Source organism: Athene noctua, chromosome 3 (genome assembly GCF_965140245.1).
Source record: "Athene noctua chromosome 3, bAthNoc1.hap1.1, whole genome shotgun sequence".
Lineage (NCBI taxonomy): Eukaryota > Metazoa > Chordata > Aves > Strigiformes > Strigidae > Athene > Athene noctua.
The window spans coordinates 25,829,302-25,842,371 of NC_134039.1; the positions used below are offsets into that span (position 1 = coordinate 25,829,302).

Below are 13,070 nucleotides of genomic sequence, written 5' to 3' on the forward strand. Positions count from 1 at the left end.
TCATTTCAAGGTCTGTTGATTTTTTTTTTTAATGACACTGATTTTTATCTGTCAGAGGTCAAAAATCAAAAACTTGATTACTGTTTTTATATCAATTCTATGTATAGAGAAGAACTGTAGAAACCTTAACTTAGTGTCAAATGATAACTACCAACACTTGGATATGCTCTTCTAGTCTTCTGCCAAGTAATTTCATATAAGGTTCACCTCCATGCCTTCACTCATGTGGCAGCAACAACCTAAAGGGGCATTTCAAATGAACTGTCCAAAATTTATTATATAAGATTACCAAAGTACCACAATTCATTATATATAACCTTGGTTGCTACAAAAGCATTGGACATCACATGCACTTAGCAAGTCAACCATACACTGCAAATGATAGTACAGGACCACATCCATAAGGACTTTTGTGTTTTTACACAAATAATTGCCTAAAGTACCACAGGCCACCTTAAAACTACTATTTCTTTCTGAGGAACTAACTTTCTAAGTCAGACATTCTCTTGAAGAATGCAGTATTATTATGTATTTTCCTAAACAACACCAAGAACCTTGAGAAAAAAAATATCAAATATTCAGGGACTATACTAGCCTCAGCATAGACCTACACTGTTTGAAATATTAAAGTAAACAGTGACAGTGACAAACTGATTTCTTCCTGTGTGGAGTAATTTGAAAATATGTAAGACAGTTTGCCAAGAGCTTTCATAGCTATCTTCTTTCAGCAGAGGACTGCAGATCTCTCAGCAACTGTCCACTCTTCTGTACCTTTTCAGCCCTTCTTCCCTTCTAATGTGTGCTGCCTTTTAGAACACACGTATCGGTTACTGCCCCACCACACGCACCTAACTTTTTTCCACGCACCCTTGCTCTGCTGATTTCTCTACTGCCTCACCCTACATTCACCAACACACCCCTCTACACCCATCTCCCCCTCTCCCCTTCATTGTCTAGGGGCCAGCAAGGGAGCACTGACAGGACAGGGGAGACTGGTTTTCTGCTTTCTTTTCTGCAACCTATAGCAACCCCGTGATCACTGATCAGCCAGCAGAAGTAACTGCAAGGAAAATCCTGCTCAGGCGATGTGATGCACCTATGAAGCCCACAAAGGGCCAGGGCAGCTTCAGTGCAGGCAGCATCTTAAGTTGCCAAACTCCAAAGCATTCCTGCTAGCACAAAAGGACCCCCTCAACCTAGAGGCACAGAAGGCAAGCTGCTGACCAACAGGAAGAAGGAAAAAAGCACTCATGGACATGGCTTGCAAAATCTGCCAGAAGTTTATATTGACAACTTGCTTGGCTTACTAAATCAAAAGGTAAACCTGAGCAGAAGAACCAGCACTGCAGGGGCTCCAGAAGGGGTGACTCATTCTCAGGTACACTGCAAGACAGAGTGCAGTAGTGCTCACACTGACAGCCCCAGGCAGCCTGGCCTGGTCAACACTTTAGGGTCCTTTTTATTATTAAGCAATAAATAAGAATTGTTTTAAAAATCACATGCTTTGGACAACGCTTTGTTTCTATTCAACAGCAATCAAAAAAATACCAACAAATGAGGAAGACAAGAGATTCAGGCACAGAAAGGCAGTTGGGAAAAACAAGCAGTAGAGCAACAAGACTACTCCTGACACAATCTTTTGACTATCACAGCCAAAATAGCCCCTCAAAACCTCAAGCAATACCTAATAGAAGACATGAATAACAAGTAGATGTTAAGCCTGTTTTCTCTGTCTTTTGCTTTCCTTGTTTAACTCTGTTTCCAATTTTGCAATCAAATCCATTACCTTGCTAGAATGTAACTTCTTGGTTTGTTTCATATTTCAAGTGAACTGAGGTAGTAAAAACAGAAATTACTTTTACTTCTCCAGAGATAGGGAACACAAAGCAGTAGGACAATTGCAGCTTTGCTGTGCCCCCCAGGAAAGGAAGCTGGAAATCCTGGGAACTGGGATTCACCTCCCAGACAACTGCAGGTCATGCTGGGGCCTCTTGGTGCCTAGCACCAGCAGAGAGGCGAAGCTGCCCCTGTCAGGGAACAGCCGCTGGCACCCTCCGGCAAGAGGCAGATACCAAGACAGCACATGGGGTCATAGGAGTCTGAATGAAATCCTTTCTCAACTCAGTGCTGTCAAAACCTGGGCAAACCTTCAAATGGGCAGAGAAGGACAAGCTCTCCATGATGGAGAGAAGTAGGTCTGGAGACAGCACTGAAGCTCAGGTAGGCTTTCAACACCCAGCTCTGAGATCCCTTTTTTGTTTTAAAACAGGGATATAAACCAATGCATTTTTGCATATCCTGTTCTCAAACACCTTGTCGTGCAGTAAGACACCTGATGGAGCAAAGGTTCACATGCTGCTCAGGAAATAATGTTCCAAGCTGGGAAAGACAAAGATTGATCTCTTTCTTCTGTGACACTTTTAAAATACAGGATAACCTTGATTTCTAGTGAGTCTTAGAACCATGTAAAGGCTGTTTAGCTAATCCCTTCATTATGTAAAAGGAAGTTCAATCAGACTTAAAGTCACACAAGTTAAATCAATCTCCCCTCTCTTTCCTAATACCCACATTACCCACAGCCCAGCTGAGAACTACAGAAGGGGTAACAGCCACACCACTCATCTCCATTCAACATTCCAGTCCTCTCTCATTTCCATTACTACCACACAGCTTGGAGGTAAACTCACTTTTACATTAAATCAATTGGTTCTTTCCCTAACTCCAATTTTCTCTCCAATTCTGTTTGATAATGAGCTCTTTGAACCAGGGATATTACATTTTAGTGTACAGTCTCATAAATCATAATACTGTAATTAAGTCTAATCCTATGTTCCTTCACACCCAAGTTGTGCTCTGTGTGCAAGTAAAACTTCTGAAACAAACAAAACCCCTCCAGCGCTCATTACTTGCTGCATTCCCATAAGGGTGCTTTGTGTCTCATTTATTTAAAGACAGCATTGTTGTTAGAATATTTGAAACAAGCACCAAAATAAGTTTATTATAAATGGCAAAGCTGGAGGGGTGCCTGACTGCTAATTTAAGTGGATAATTACAGAGGATATAAACTTTGATATATGCACTGAATTGCAAGGTACGCAAGATACAGAGTTGTATTTATATGTCTACATCTCTGCTTATGTGGCATTTATTGTGAGATCAATGAAGGTATTTACTAATACATATAATACAGCTTATGCTTAAGAAAGTTATCACAGAAAAAAATACACCATATAGCTGAAAAATGAACATTAGCATACGTTCAAAGTAGCTGCAGAATACAGACCAGTGCTTTTGCTTTAGGAAGACAACCAAGAGAACATATTTCTGAAAATATAAAATGTACATAGTGTTTAAAAAAAAAGACACACAATCAAAACTGTCAGATCCCATTGATACTGTCACTCTGGAGGATGAAGTACCTAGGTAATAAAACATACAAGTAGTTTTTGCCCATAGGAAATTATGAGTAATTCTAGTTATCTCACTCATTTTCTTCAGGCTTTTTATTCTTTCCTGAGTAATTACATTTTGTCAACTGGCACAAGAAAGAAAAATTTGCTATTCATTAAAGGACATATCCTCTGTTCCTTAACTACAGTTTACATTTCCAGACAGTAGGAGAGAAGGGTAAACAAAAAATAAGTGCACTGATGAAAATACTACACTGGTGTGTTATAAGCATCCTCAGTCACTACATCTTTTCTCTTAGCACCATTCCTGAGGCCACCAAGATGACAACATTTTACCCTTCGTTGTATTTGGAATATTTTGATTTATGTTGTGCCATTAAGCACTTTCTACTTAATCTTGTCTTTTCACAAAGTACAACTGACTCAATCTGTGTGTGAAGTGAAAAAAAAATTTAAAAAAATAAATAAACTGTGATACTCATTTCAAATAAGAAATTTCTGGCAAGCTCTTAAACAAGAGTTGTTCAATAAAAATCAACATTAAACTAAAGAAAATTAGTCCAAATACTCCAGAACACACTTTTTGCTGCTAATTAAAAATAATTCTCAGCATCCCTCGTCATCCACAGCCATATATTACCTAGCAGGCAGCCCCTGCTGCATGCTCCATTAATTATGTTCCATGAGGTTTCTTGCTGCTACGGCACAGAAGTGCATTTATGAAGGTGAGACAGGAAGGCAGCTACTGATAGTGACTAACAGGCCCACTGTCAAACTTTCCAACGGCTGATGTTGTTGTCATTATGGACTTTTTTCCTGCCTCTTACCAATAGGTGATGAATAACAGCTCTAATTTCCAGCATGCATCACTGACAACATTTATAGGCAAAATACTGAGGAAGGTGGTCTCGAGGTTCAGACACTGGTCTGGGACAACTTAAGATACCTGGATTCATTGACTAGCTCTGCCACATACCTCCTGTGGGATATAAAGCCTCCAACTGTGCAGAAGCTAAAACACACTAAAAGCTCAAAAATGGGGAAAAATATCCCACATTATTAGCACAGTTCAATAATCCAGCACCAAATATATCTTGAAATGGCAGAAAGCTACCCATGGATGTAAATTCCTTTCCCCAAACATTTCATTTTCTGTACTAAGTTGCAAGACTATCAGTTTATATATTCAAAAGCATTCTCCATTTTAAAAAGAAGGGGAGGGCAGGGAGCTCAGAAAGCCTTGAGATTGGAAAAGCCAAATTACACATTATCAGTACCCCAGAGCAGCATCCAAATCCAGAATAAACCCAAAGCCAAGCAGAAAAAAGAGCAGGGGATTGCTTGGTATCTCAGTCAGCATCCAAAGACCTGCAGTAGCCAATGGGAAATGCTGAGCCCTAAAAACCTCTCCTGTACTATCACTCAGAGAAGCCCCACTTTACTTGGGATCCACAGCCTGGAACATCCTCCTGAAGACAGGTGGTTTATACCTCTTACTCCAAAAACTGAGCACAACCCCTCTCTTTTAAAATATGGACACCAGAAGAAGAATTTGGAGCAGCACTGCCTGACTTCCCCTGCCTCTGCCCCCATCCCATACTACAGCACTAACCCCAGACATGATAAAGAGGTTCAGTTTCCTCTTCTGACTGAGAGGGATCAAATCTGAAAGCAGACCCTCACGCTCACATCCAACGGTTGTTTGTAGTAAAGAAACAGTTCAGAGATAAGGACAGGAGCATAGGTTTCTTCCTGCTCAAAGAAGTGCCCCAATCTTTTGGGTCCCATTTACAGAACCTTGTCATTCCAGTGATTCTCAAACCCTTTTTGTAGAGGGAGGTGTGGAAAGGGACTCCTGCCTTCACCTAGCACCACTCATTATGCTCACCCGGACAGAGAGCCAAGAGGCACATCTCCTGAACAAGGAGATTAGGACATCTTAAACTGCATGAGAGGAAGATTTCCACCCTCAGGTTATAGTAGATACTAACCTGACCCTACAGTTGATCTGAACAGCTCAACTGCATCTTTCTCAGCTTTAGGTTTCCTGGGGAAACTGAGCACGTAAAAATTTCTGCACTAGCAAGTGAGCAAGAAATATTCTACAATGCATGAGACAGCCTTTGCTTAGAAATCTCCCTCAAAACCAATCTGTTGAGCTGGTTCAACTCTTCAAGGAGTAAGATTTGCTGATGTGACAGATCTCCCCCACTTGGAGATGCTGTGCACTTTTTAATCTTATTTTTACAACAGCCTCACTCTTACTTTAAGAAACAATTAGCCTTTGACAGCTTAAAATAAACAGGACTCTTTTCTTGCTGCAGAGTCACTAGCCCTGATCTAGACTTCGAGTTCTTGCAACCACATGAGACTACCCAATGGACTTAACAGTGTAAGCGACAAGTTAGTTTGACCAGCACATTTCAAAACAGCACCCTGAGCAATACAGGCCAGAGCAATAAAACAAGAACCCACATCAGTCAAATGAAGCAAGCAAGCAATCATTTCCTCTCCTACCCTACTTTGTCACCACCAAGAGGCACATCTGGAAGATGACACTGCCTCTTTTCAGATGTTTGCAGAGGACCTGCAGGAATGCAGGAGAGGCAGGATTTTAGCTTTGGTTGCACACCAAATGTGCAGTTGGGCAAACTTTTCCCCTGAACGTACAGTTGTTTTTTCTGTCTTTTATGTTGCTGCAACATGTCCAAAGGCAGTAATTGCAATAGCTGGCACAGATAACATGACTTGGCATGACAACTTGAAACTTCAGTCCAAGCTCTTGTACCACCAGCAGAGGGGTCAGTGTTCCCATTTAATAGACATGGGAGTTCTCCACTAGTGACTTCACGTTTCCTTCAAAGCCTTCAGCTCCTCAGCCTCCTGGCTCTGCATCTGCCTTTACCACAGCAGGGAGCAGGGCACAAAGAAGCTGTATTGAAAAGCTAACAGAGCTGCATCAGCATTCTTGAACTCCTGGCCAGCCACTGAAGGAGATGCACACAGGAGTGCTGTCTGATCCCAGGTAGTTTTCTTGAGTTGGGTTGGATGGCTAAAAGAGAGTCTGGATAGTCTGTTAAGTTAGGGCGTTGGCTTGAGTTCAATTATTTCCTCTGGTAAAGAGCCCCCATGTGCCTTAGGCAAGCTTTGATCTTGGCTTCCCATCTATAAAACAGGGTAACGTCCTGCCCTAACTCTGAGAAATGAGGGGAGGACCAGCAATCTGAAGACTGCAACATGGGAATGCCAACACATATTCAAGTGATAGGCAGCTGTACAAGCACTAGTCACAGCAGAAACATCTGTTACTCTAGACAAGCAGGTGTTCTAGAAATGAGGAACGTTTCTCAACATAATAAAAAGTATGGCAAATTTAGCTTCCCCCAGATAACAGAATACAACAATTTGACAGAACAATAAAACCAAACAACTCATCAACAAATTATGCCAAAAAAAAAAAAAAAATTCTGGGGTTACAAGAATGAGAAACAATATACAATGATTAACAGTTGAAGAACGCAAATGTTTTCAGACAGGATTTAAAATTACAAGAGTCAATGAAATTAAAGGAGATGTGAGACAAAACATAAAGTCACAGATAGAGAAGATGCAAAATTAACAAATAGAGTAACAAATCATAGGAAAAAAGCTGTCAACAGAAAAAAATAAGTGAACAGTAAGGACAGGAAGTAATAGATAAAAAAATTATAAAGGACCTTGAACACCAGCTCTTTTCCAGTAACAGTACCACACTAAGTACCTTGGTTTCAATGCAATTGATTGTTTGCATTTTAATATTGCCCTTACTTCATCCCACAGTCCCCCCGCTGGAGAGATCTCAGGACACAGTGAGCCTAATGCAATTTAGGAGTGATACTCAGATCATCCTTAGCGAGTTTGCTACTCTAAAGGTAACACTAACATTTGAGCAGCAAATGACACTGATATTTAACTAGAGTTTGAGCTGCCTTGTCAATTGTATCACTATAATTCATGCAGTACAGGAGATGTTTCAATTGATGAAAAGATTTAAGGACATGCTCACTTTGGACATGTCACAAAGTCACTGGACCTACTGCAGCTCTTCCACAAACATCAGAGGGAACCACTGCACCCTCGGGACAGGTCACTACAAGCGAACTATGTGATTGCTTAAAGAAAGATACCAATGTATTCCTATCGTCATTCACTGAGGTTTTTTGTCCTGGATTCCAGAAAGGTGATTTAAAGTGGCCAAGGTTAATAAAACACTCAAGCAAGAAGTAGTAGTTCAATGAAGTATCCACAGCTAAACTACATCTTTTTTATCCTGTAAAGTGAAAGAATTGCTTATGGAAAAAGCATCCTCGTGAAATTAATTATCTGATTAAAACTATCTGATCATTAACATTCGCAGAGAAGGCTTCAGGCAAACGCAAAACAAAGATAAAGGCATGCACGTTTAACGAGCTGATTATGACGAGCAAGAAAGCAAAGGTTTTGTCCTTCACGCCTTTGTCAAAAATTCTCAGACACACAATAAAATGAAGCTCTCCCAAAGAAAAAAACAAACAAACAAAAAACCCAAACAACAACAAAAAAGAAAAAGTTGGCTCTAAATAACGACTATATTAAGGCATTTGGGTACACCGCAGAGTTACTTCCACAGGGGGGGGTTATGGCCAACGCCGTGTATTCCGGTTTGGGCTGGTCCGGAGGTGCAGCCCCGGCAGGAGCCGAGCGCGGAGCGCGGCCAGCCCCACGCGGGGCCGCCGCCACCGGTACCGCCGCCGCCCGCCTGCCCCGTCCTGCCGGCGCCGCCACCAGTACCGCCGCCGCCCGGGCCTGCACGACCGCATCTCCCATCCCTCCCTTCTCCCCCCTCACCACTTCCTACTTTCCTCTCTCCACTGCCCAGATCGCGGCGGCAGTGCGCGCTGCCGGCCCCTTCCTGTGCTGCTGCTGCTGCTGCCGGCGGGTCACCACCCCGCAGCGGGCACGGCCCGGCCCCCCTTCCGGCCCCCCGCACACACACCCCCTCCAGTCCCCCACTCACCCCAGCGTGCTGATGAAGCCGTTGACAGAGCCTTCCGCGTACAGGGACACTATGTCCCCGATGTACAGAAAGCTGGACATTTTCTCAGACATTTTGGCTCATTTTTAGCTAGGATTTCGCACGCCTCACCTTAAAAAAAAAAAAAAAAAAAAACCAAAAAAAAAACACCAAAAAAAACCACCAAACTGAAGCCGAGGCGGCGGGAGGCCGCAGGGACGAGGCGCGGCGGCGGGACGATCGCGGGTCGAGAGCTCAGCGCGGGCCGGGCGGCGCGGAGCGACGGCGGTCGCGAGCTGACATGAGCGCGGCGCCGCTGCCCTCCGCGGCCCGCCCCGGCCCGCCCCGCAGGACAGGACAGAACCGCCCCGCCCCGCCGCCCCGCGCTGCCAAACCCACGGCCGGGCAGGGGCGCTCCGGAGACCCCTCCCCAGCACTCCTCAGGAATTCCCCACGGCCAAGGGAAAACCTGACGTCCGGGGGTGCGACCCGCCGGAGGCAGCGGAGCAGGGGCGCATAGAAATCGATGGCGGGGGAAGGGGCATGATGGCGTCTGCCAACAGGTCACGGTCGCGCTAGGCTCAGCTTAATCACCAGCCCCTGTCACCCGCTATTTTACGGCTTCCAAAGTTTAGGAACCACGATTTCTTTTTAATTTTTTTTTTTTTTTTTAAATCATGCTGCAATCCTCTGCAGGAATTCCCACAGCAGGCATTTCCCTAAGAAAGTTGCCACCAATTTAACAACAAAAACCCCTAAACAAACTAGAGAGCACTTTGGAAGACCAAGGAAAGAGGGGACACCGCAGCCACCCCACGGTCACCGGAGTGAGGGGCCGCCCCGGCACACTGGAAGAGTCCCTACAGCCCGCACCTCAGCGATCAAAGGGGCTTGTGCGAGGCTGCGCAACTCTGCCAAGTACCAGTCCACAAAAGCACGCATCCGGCGGTAGATGGAAGTGTTTAGTTCAAAGGAAAGGCTGTCACCAGTGTGGGTTTGTTAAAAACACTGTGCATTCTTTAAACAAAAATTTAATTTCCATCAACGGTTTTAAGAAACAAAGTATTTATCTTTTCCTCATTTTTTCAGCTATATTTTACCTTCCCAAGTCTCTTAATTACAGGCAAACTCTGCTGTAGTACGGTAACCAAGTATATACTTCCAACAGATTGTTCAGATTTAAAAAAAAAAGAAACAACTCACCCAGGTCTAACAACCTGATCAAATACTAACTCTCAAATGATAAGAACATAAAACTGTTTGCAGGAATGTGCAGACTGCTGGAATTGTTGTGGGTTTCACACTTGCATTTAACTTCCCACATCTAATTCTTAAGCTTCCAGCCTTATCTCACTTCTTCTGAGCATAAATTCTTGACATCATAGATGCTGAGTCTTCAAAGTAAAAAAACTTTTACCATCTAGATGTATATAAAAAACTGTTATGTCACACTAGAATTCCCTCTCTTGCTATTTTATGGTGAATATTTCGGATTTGTCTGGTTTTTGTACCCACCAGGACATAAAGACATCACTGAAGACTTGTGCTTGCATTCTGCTTGCGTACGCATGCAGGCCCTAGATCTGACACTTTATCGAATTCTTTCAATTCAGTCTCCTGGAGTAACCATAATTGTTAAGACATTTCTGAAAAAGAAATATGAAGAGAACAGTGCCAGACCCCTTGTTCTGGAACCAGCCCCTGCACAGGAAAACAAAAGAGGAGGTGTTTCCAACTGCCCAAAACACACATATTAAACATCAGACTAAACTAAAACATACCAGAATTAGAAGCTGAAAGTCAGAGCAAAGCAAGACAGTGAAGGGGGAAAGGAGCTAAGACTCCCTGCCCCCATGCCATCTAAAGGAAAAGCCAGGGTCCATCCCAGGAGTCACCACACAGAGGCCTCAGGTATTTTATTTCATGAAAACGTGTTTCTGGACAGTTTGAACCTGGGGCTGAGCAGCAAAGTCTTTCCAGTGCGCTGACAATATCCTTTGTCCTCCTGACCATGTTTATCTCAGCCATTTTATACCAAGCTTTAATGGCCTAATTAAGCTGCTTTAGCAGGGGAGGTTTCACATTTCCCAGCAGTAAATGAAATCCTGGCATGCCTTAGATCAGTGGGGGTTTTCCTAGGATGGACTTCAGAACTTGGCAGAGCAACAAGCTTGCCTGAGAGCAAATCCTCATCTGGGACCATTCACAGCAAGGAAGGTTCAACTCTTGTCTAAACATAGGTTACTGGGGCCATTTGATGTGTCTTTTGACACCTAAGACATCCCTGTAGGTTGTTAGCAGGGAGGCAGGACTGCTATGCCCTTGGCAGCTCTGCCTGCCTATGTGCAAGTGAAAGGGGTCTGTGTGTTTTGGCATTACAAGGTTAATTCATGTCACTTTAGAAAATATTTAGCATTTGCTTGCTCTGACAAAGCTTGAACTGATAGGAGTTATACACTTGAAGTTGTCTTTGCCTCTTTCCTCACAAGAAAATCAGGGCACAAACTGTATTCTTCTTTATTTCTAGGCTTGTTCATCTTGGCTCAGGCTGGAGAGTGGCCAGCAGCTGAAAGCTGTTACCACCTCGTAGCTCGAGTGATATATATGAAATGAACTGGAAATCTCAATCCAGTTCTGAGCAGTGATGGCTATTAACGAGAAGAGTCATATGAAATCAGCATTTTGGGGAAAAAAAGTAAAGATCAAATCCCAAAGGCAGTCAAATGTTTAAGCCAATACTTGATTTCAAACCTGTCTCATTGAAACAGTCCAACAATCTAATTGAAGTGACCAGATTATTTGTACACTGAAAATAAGCAAGCACTTACCAGATTTTGTAGACCAGGCCTTAAATTGGTACAAAGATCACTCTGGAAAAGCAGATCTGAGGAACCCTTGCTTATCCTCTCCTTGCAGACAGAAAACTTAAGTAGTGACAAATACTTCTCTAGCATTTTTTACAAGGATTAACCCTCTTCTATTAAAAACAATGATTGTGCCTCTCTGAGTCAAAGTTTTATGAAGAGAGTATGTGGAAAAATTTAATTAAAATTAAAAAATTTTGTCATAACAAGTCTACACAGAAAAAAATAAAGCACGGTCAGAGATGGTAATGGAATATTGTTTCATTTATCTGGAGCAGAAATAAACCAAATTGCTTGATAAATATGGATTTTTTTACTGCAGTTTTAAACTTTGCAATTAGCTGCAGGATGAAGGTGAGGCTGCTTAGTCAATAACTGGAATATGTTTTCCATCAGTTATCTCTGGTAATCTTTTGTTCCAAAACTAGGAATACAGGCTTCACCGTGAAACAGGACCCAGATGCAGAAATCATCACCTAGTAGTGACAGACTGCTCCAGTGCACATATTCTGTAAGCTGTAGAAGTGAAGAAGTCTTTCTTACTCAACTTCCATGTTTAATTTATTTCTAAATTTCAGAGAAAAAAATATTTCTAGTGATATTTGCAGTGGTACTGTAAAAATTAGATCTCTCTATAAAAGTACCTGGCAGTATTTTAATACAGGAAAATTTTACCATGATCCTAGATTTTGATGTTCATTCCAGTGCTGAGACAAGCAGTTTATCCACAGAAATGTCAATAGAAACACCCCATTGCAGCACTGAGCATCCACTTTAGGTGCAAAAATACACGCTATTAGAAATTACCTCAGCCTCAAAAAACTCACAAGTAAATAGGCTGATGACATCACATTCTTGCTCCTTTTCCACCCCTCACATCTTAAGATGTCCGAATTTCCTGCTCGTCCTGCCTAAACAGGAGAGGCTCCTGGCAGAAGCTGAGTTTTTTATGGATTTGAAAATTTTCTGATTGTAAATACTTTAATCCCAAACCTACACAACCTATCTCTTATATGAAGTTACAGATATACAGGCCAATTCAGTTGAAGCAAAATGGACCAATGAGAGGCTTATACAACAGGCAGCATTGATGTTTGTTTTCATTAAAACAGAGGCTAGTGTTTTCCAGCTGCAGGAGGAAAAGGGGAAGAAAAGAATGCCTTTAACTGTTTTAATACAATAGATATAGATGGGACCAGGCCCAAAACTAAGGCAGGCACCCCAGAGCTTCAGCATGCAAGTATATGAAAATTTGGACTCAAAGCCTTGGGTTTGTTTCTCATCTTTCTAACGGGAAGGAAGACCAGGAAGGGAAGAAAGATTAGACCATTCCAATTATTTTGATAACTAAAATCCAACTCTGATGTTAAAACCCATCTGTAGCTGGAATATTTTTAATATACTTATCTCGAGCAATGCACAATTAACAGCTTACCTGAAGAAGGCCTGGCTTTTAAAGGCACCTGATGAAGTTCCCCACGCAAGCTGGAGATGCCCATTACCTTGTGAATATTAATATTTCAGACAGACTAACTCTTCCTTGAGCACAATGGCATTTCTAAACACTTGGATGTATAAAGGAGGGCATCACATGGCCTCCAAGTTGGATTAGAGTGCACCACAACAGCTTATTTTGACAATAACCACACGCAAGAATTGATTTATTGCTGGTAGTGCTTTGTTCTATTTTGCCTATAACAAACGTCAGAGAACTAGATGATTTCTTGGTAGATAGATAGCTGTGGGGACTCATTCTGCCTTTTT

At 42.5% G+C, this 13,070-nt stretch overlaps 1 protein-coding gene across 4 annotated transcripts in view; it reads right to left on the reverse strand.

Annotated features, from left to right (window-relative positions):
* ITPR2 (inositol 1,4,5-trisphosphate receptor type 2) overlaps positions 1-8,661 on the reverse strand; it is a 287,303-nt gene extending 278,642 nt beyond the window's left edge. For all 4 annotated transcript variants that reach the window (XM_074902357.1, XM_074902358.1, XM_074902356.1 and 1 more), the window contains exon 1: positions 8,446-8,661. In XM_074902357.1, coding sequence (XP_074758458.1) covers positions 8,446-8,537 — 92 coding nt within the window. In that variant the 5' untranslated portion in view covers positions 8,538-8,661. The remainder of the gene's footprint in view (positions 1-8,445) is intronic.
* Between the last annotated feature and the right edge of the window lie 4,409 nt (positions 8,662-13,070).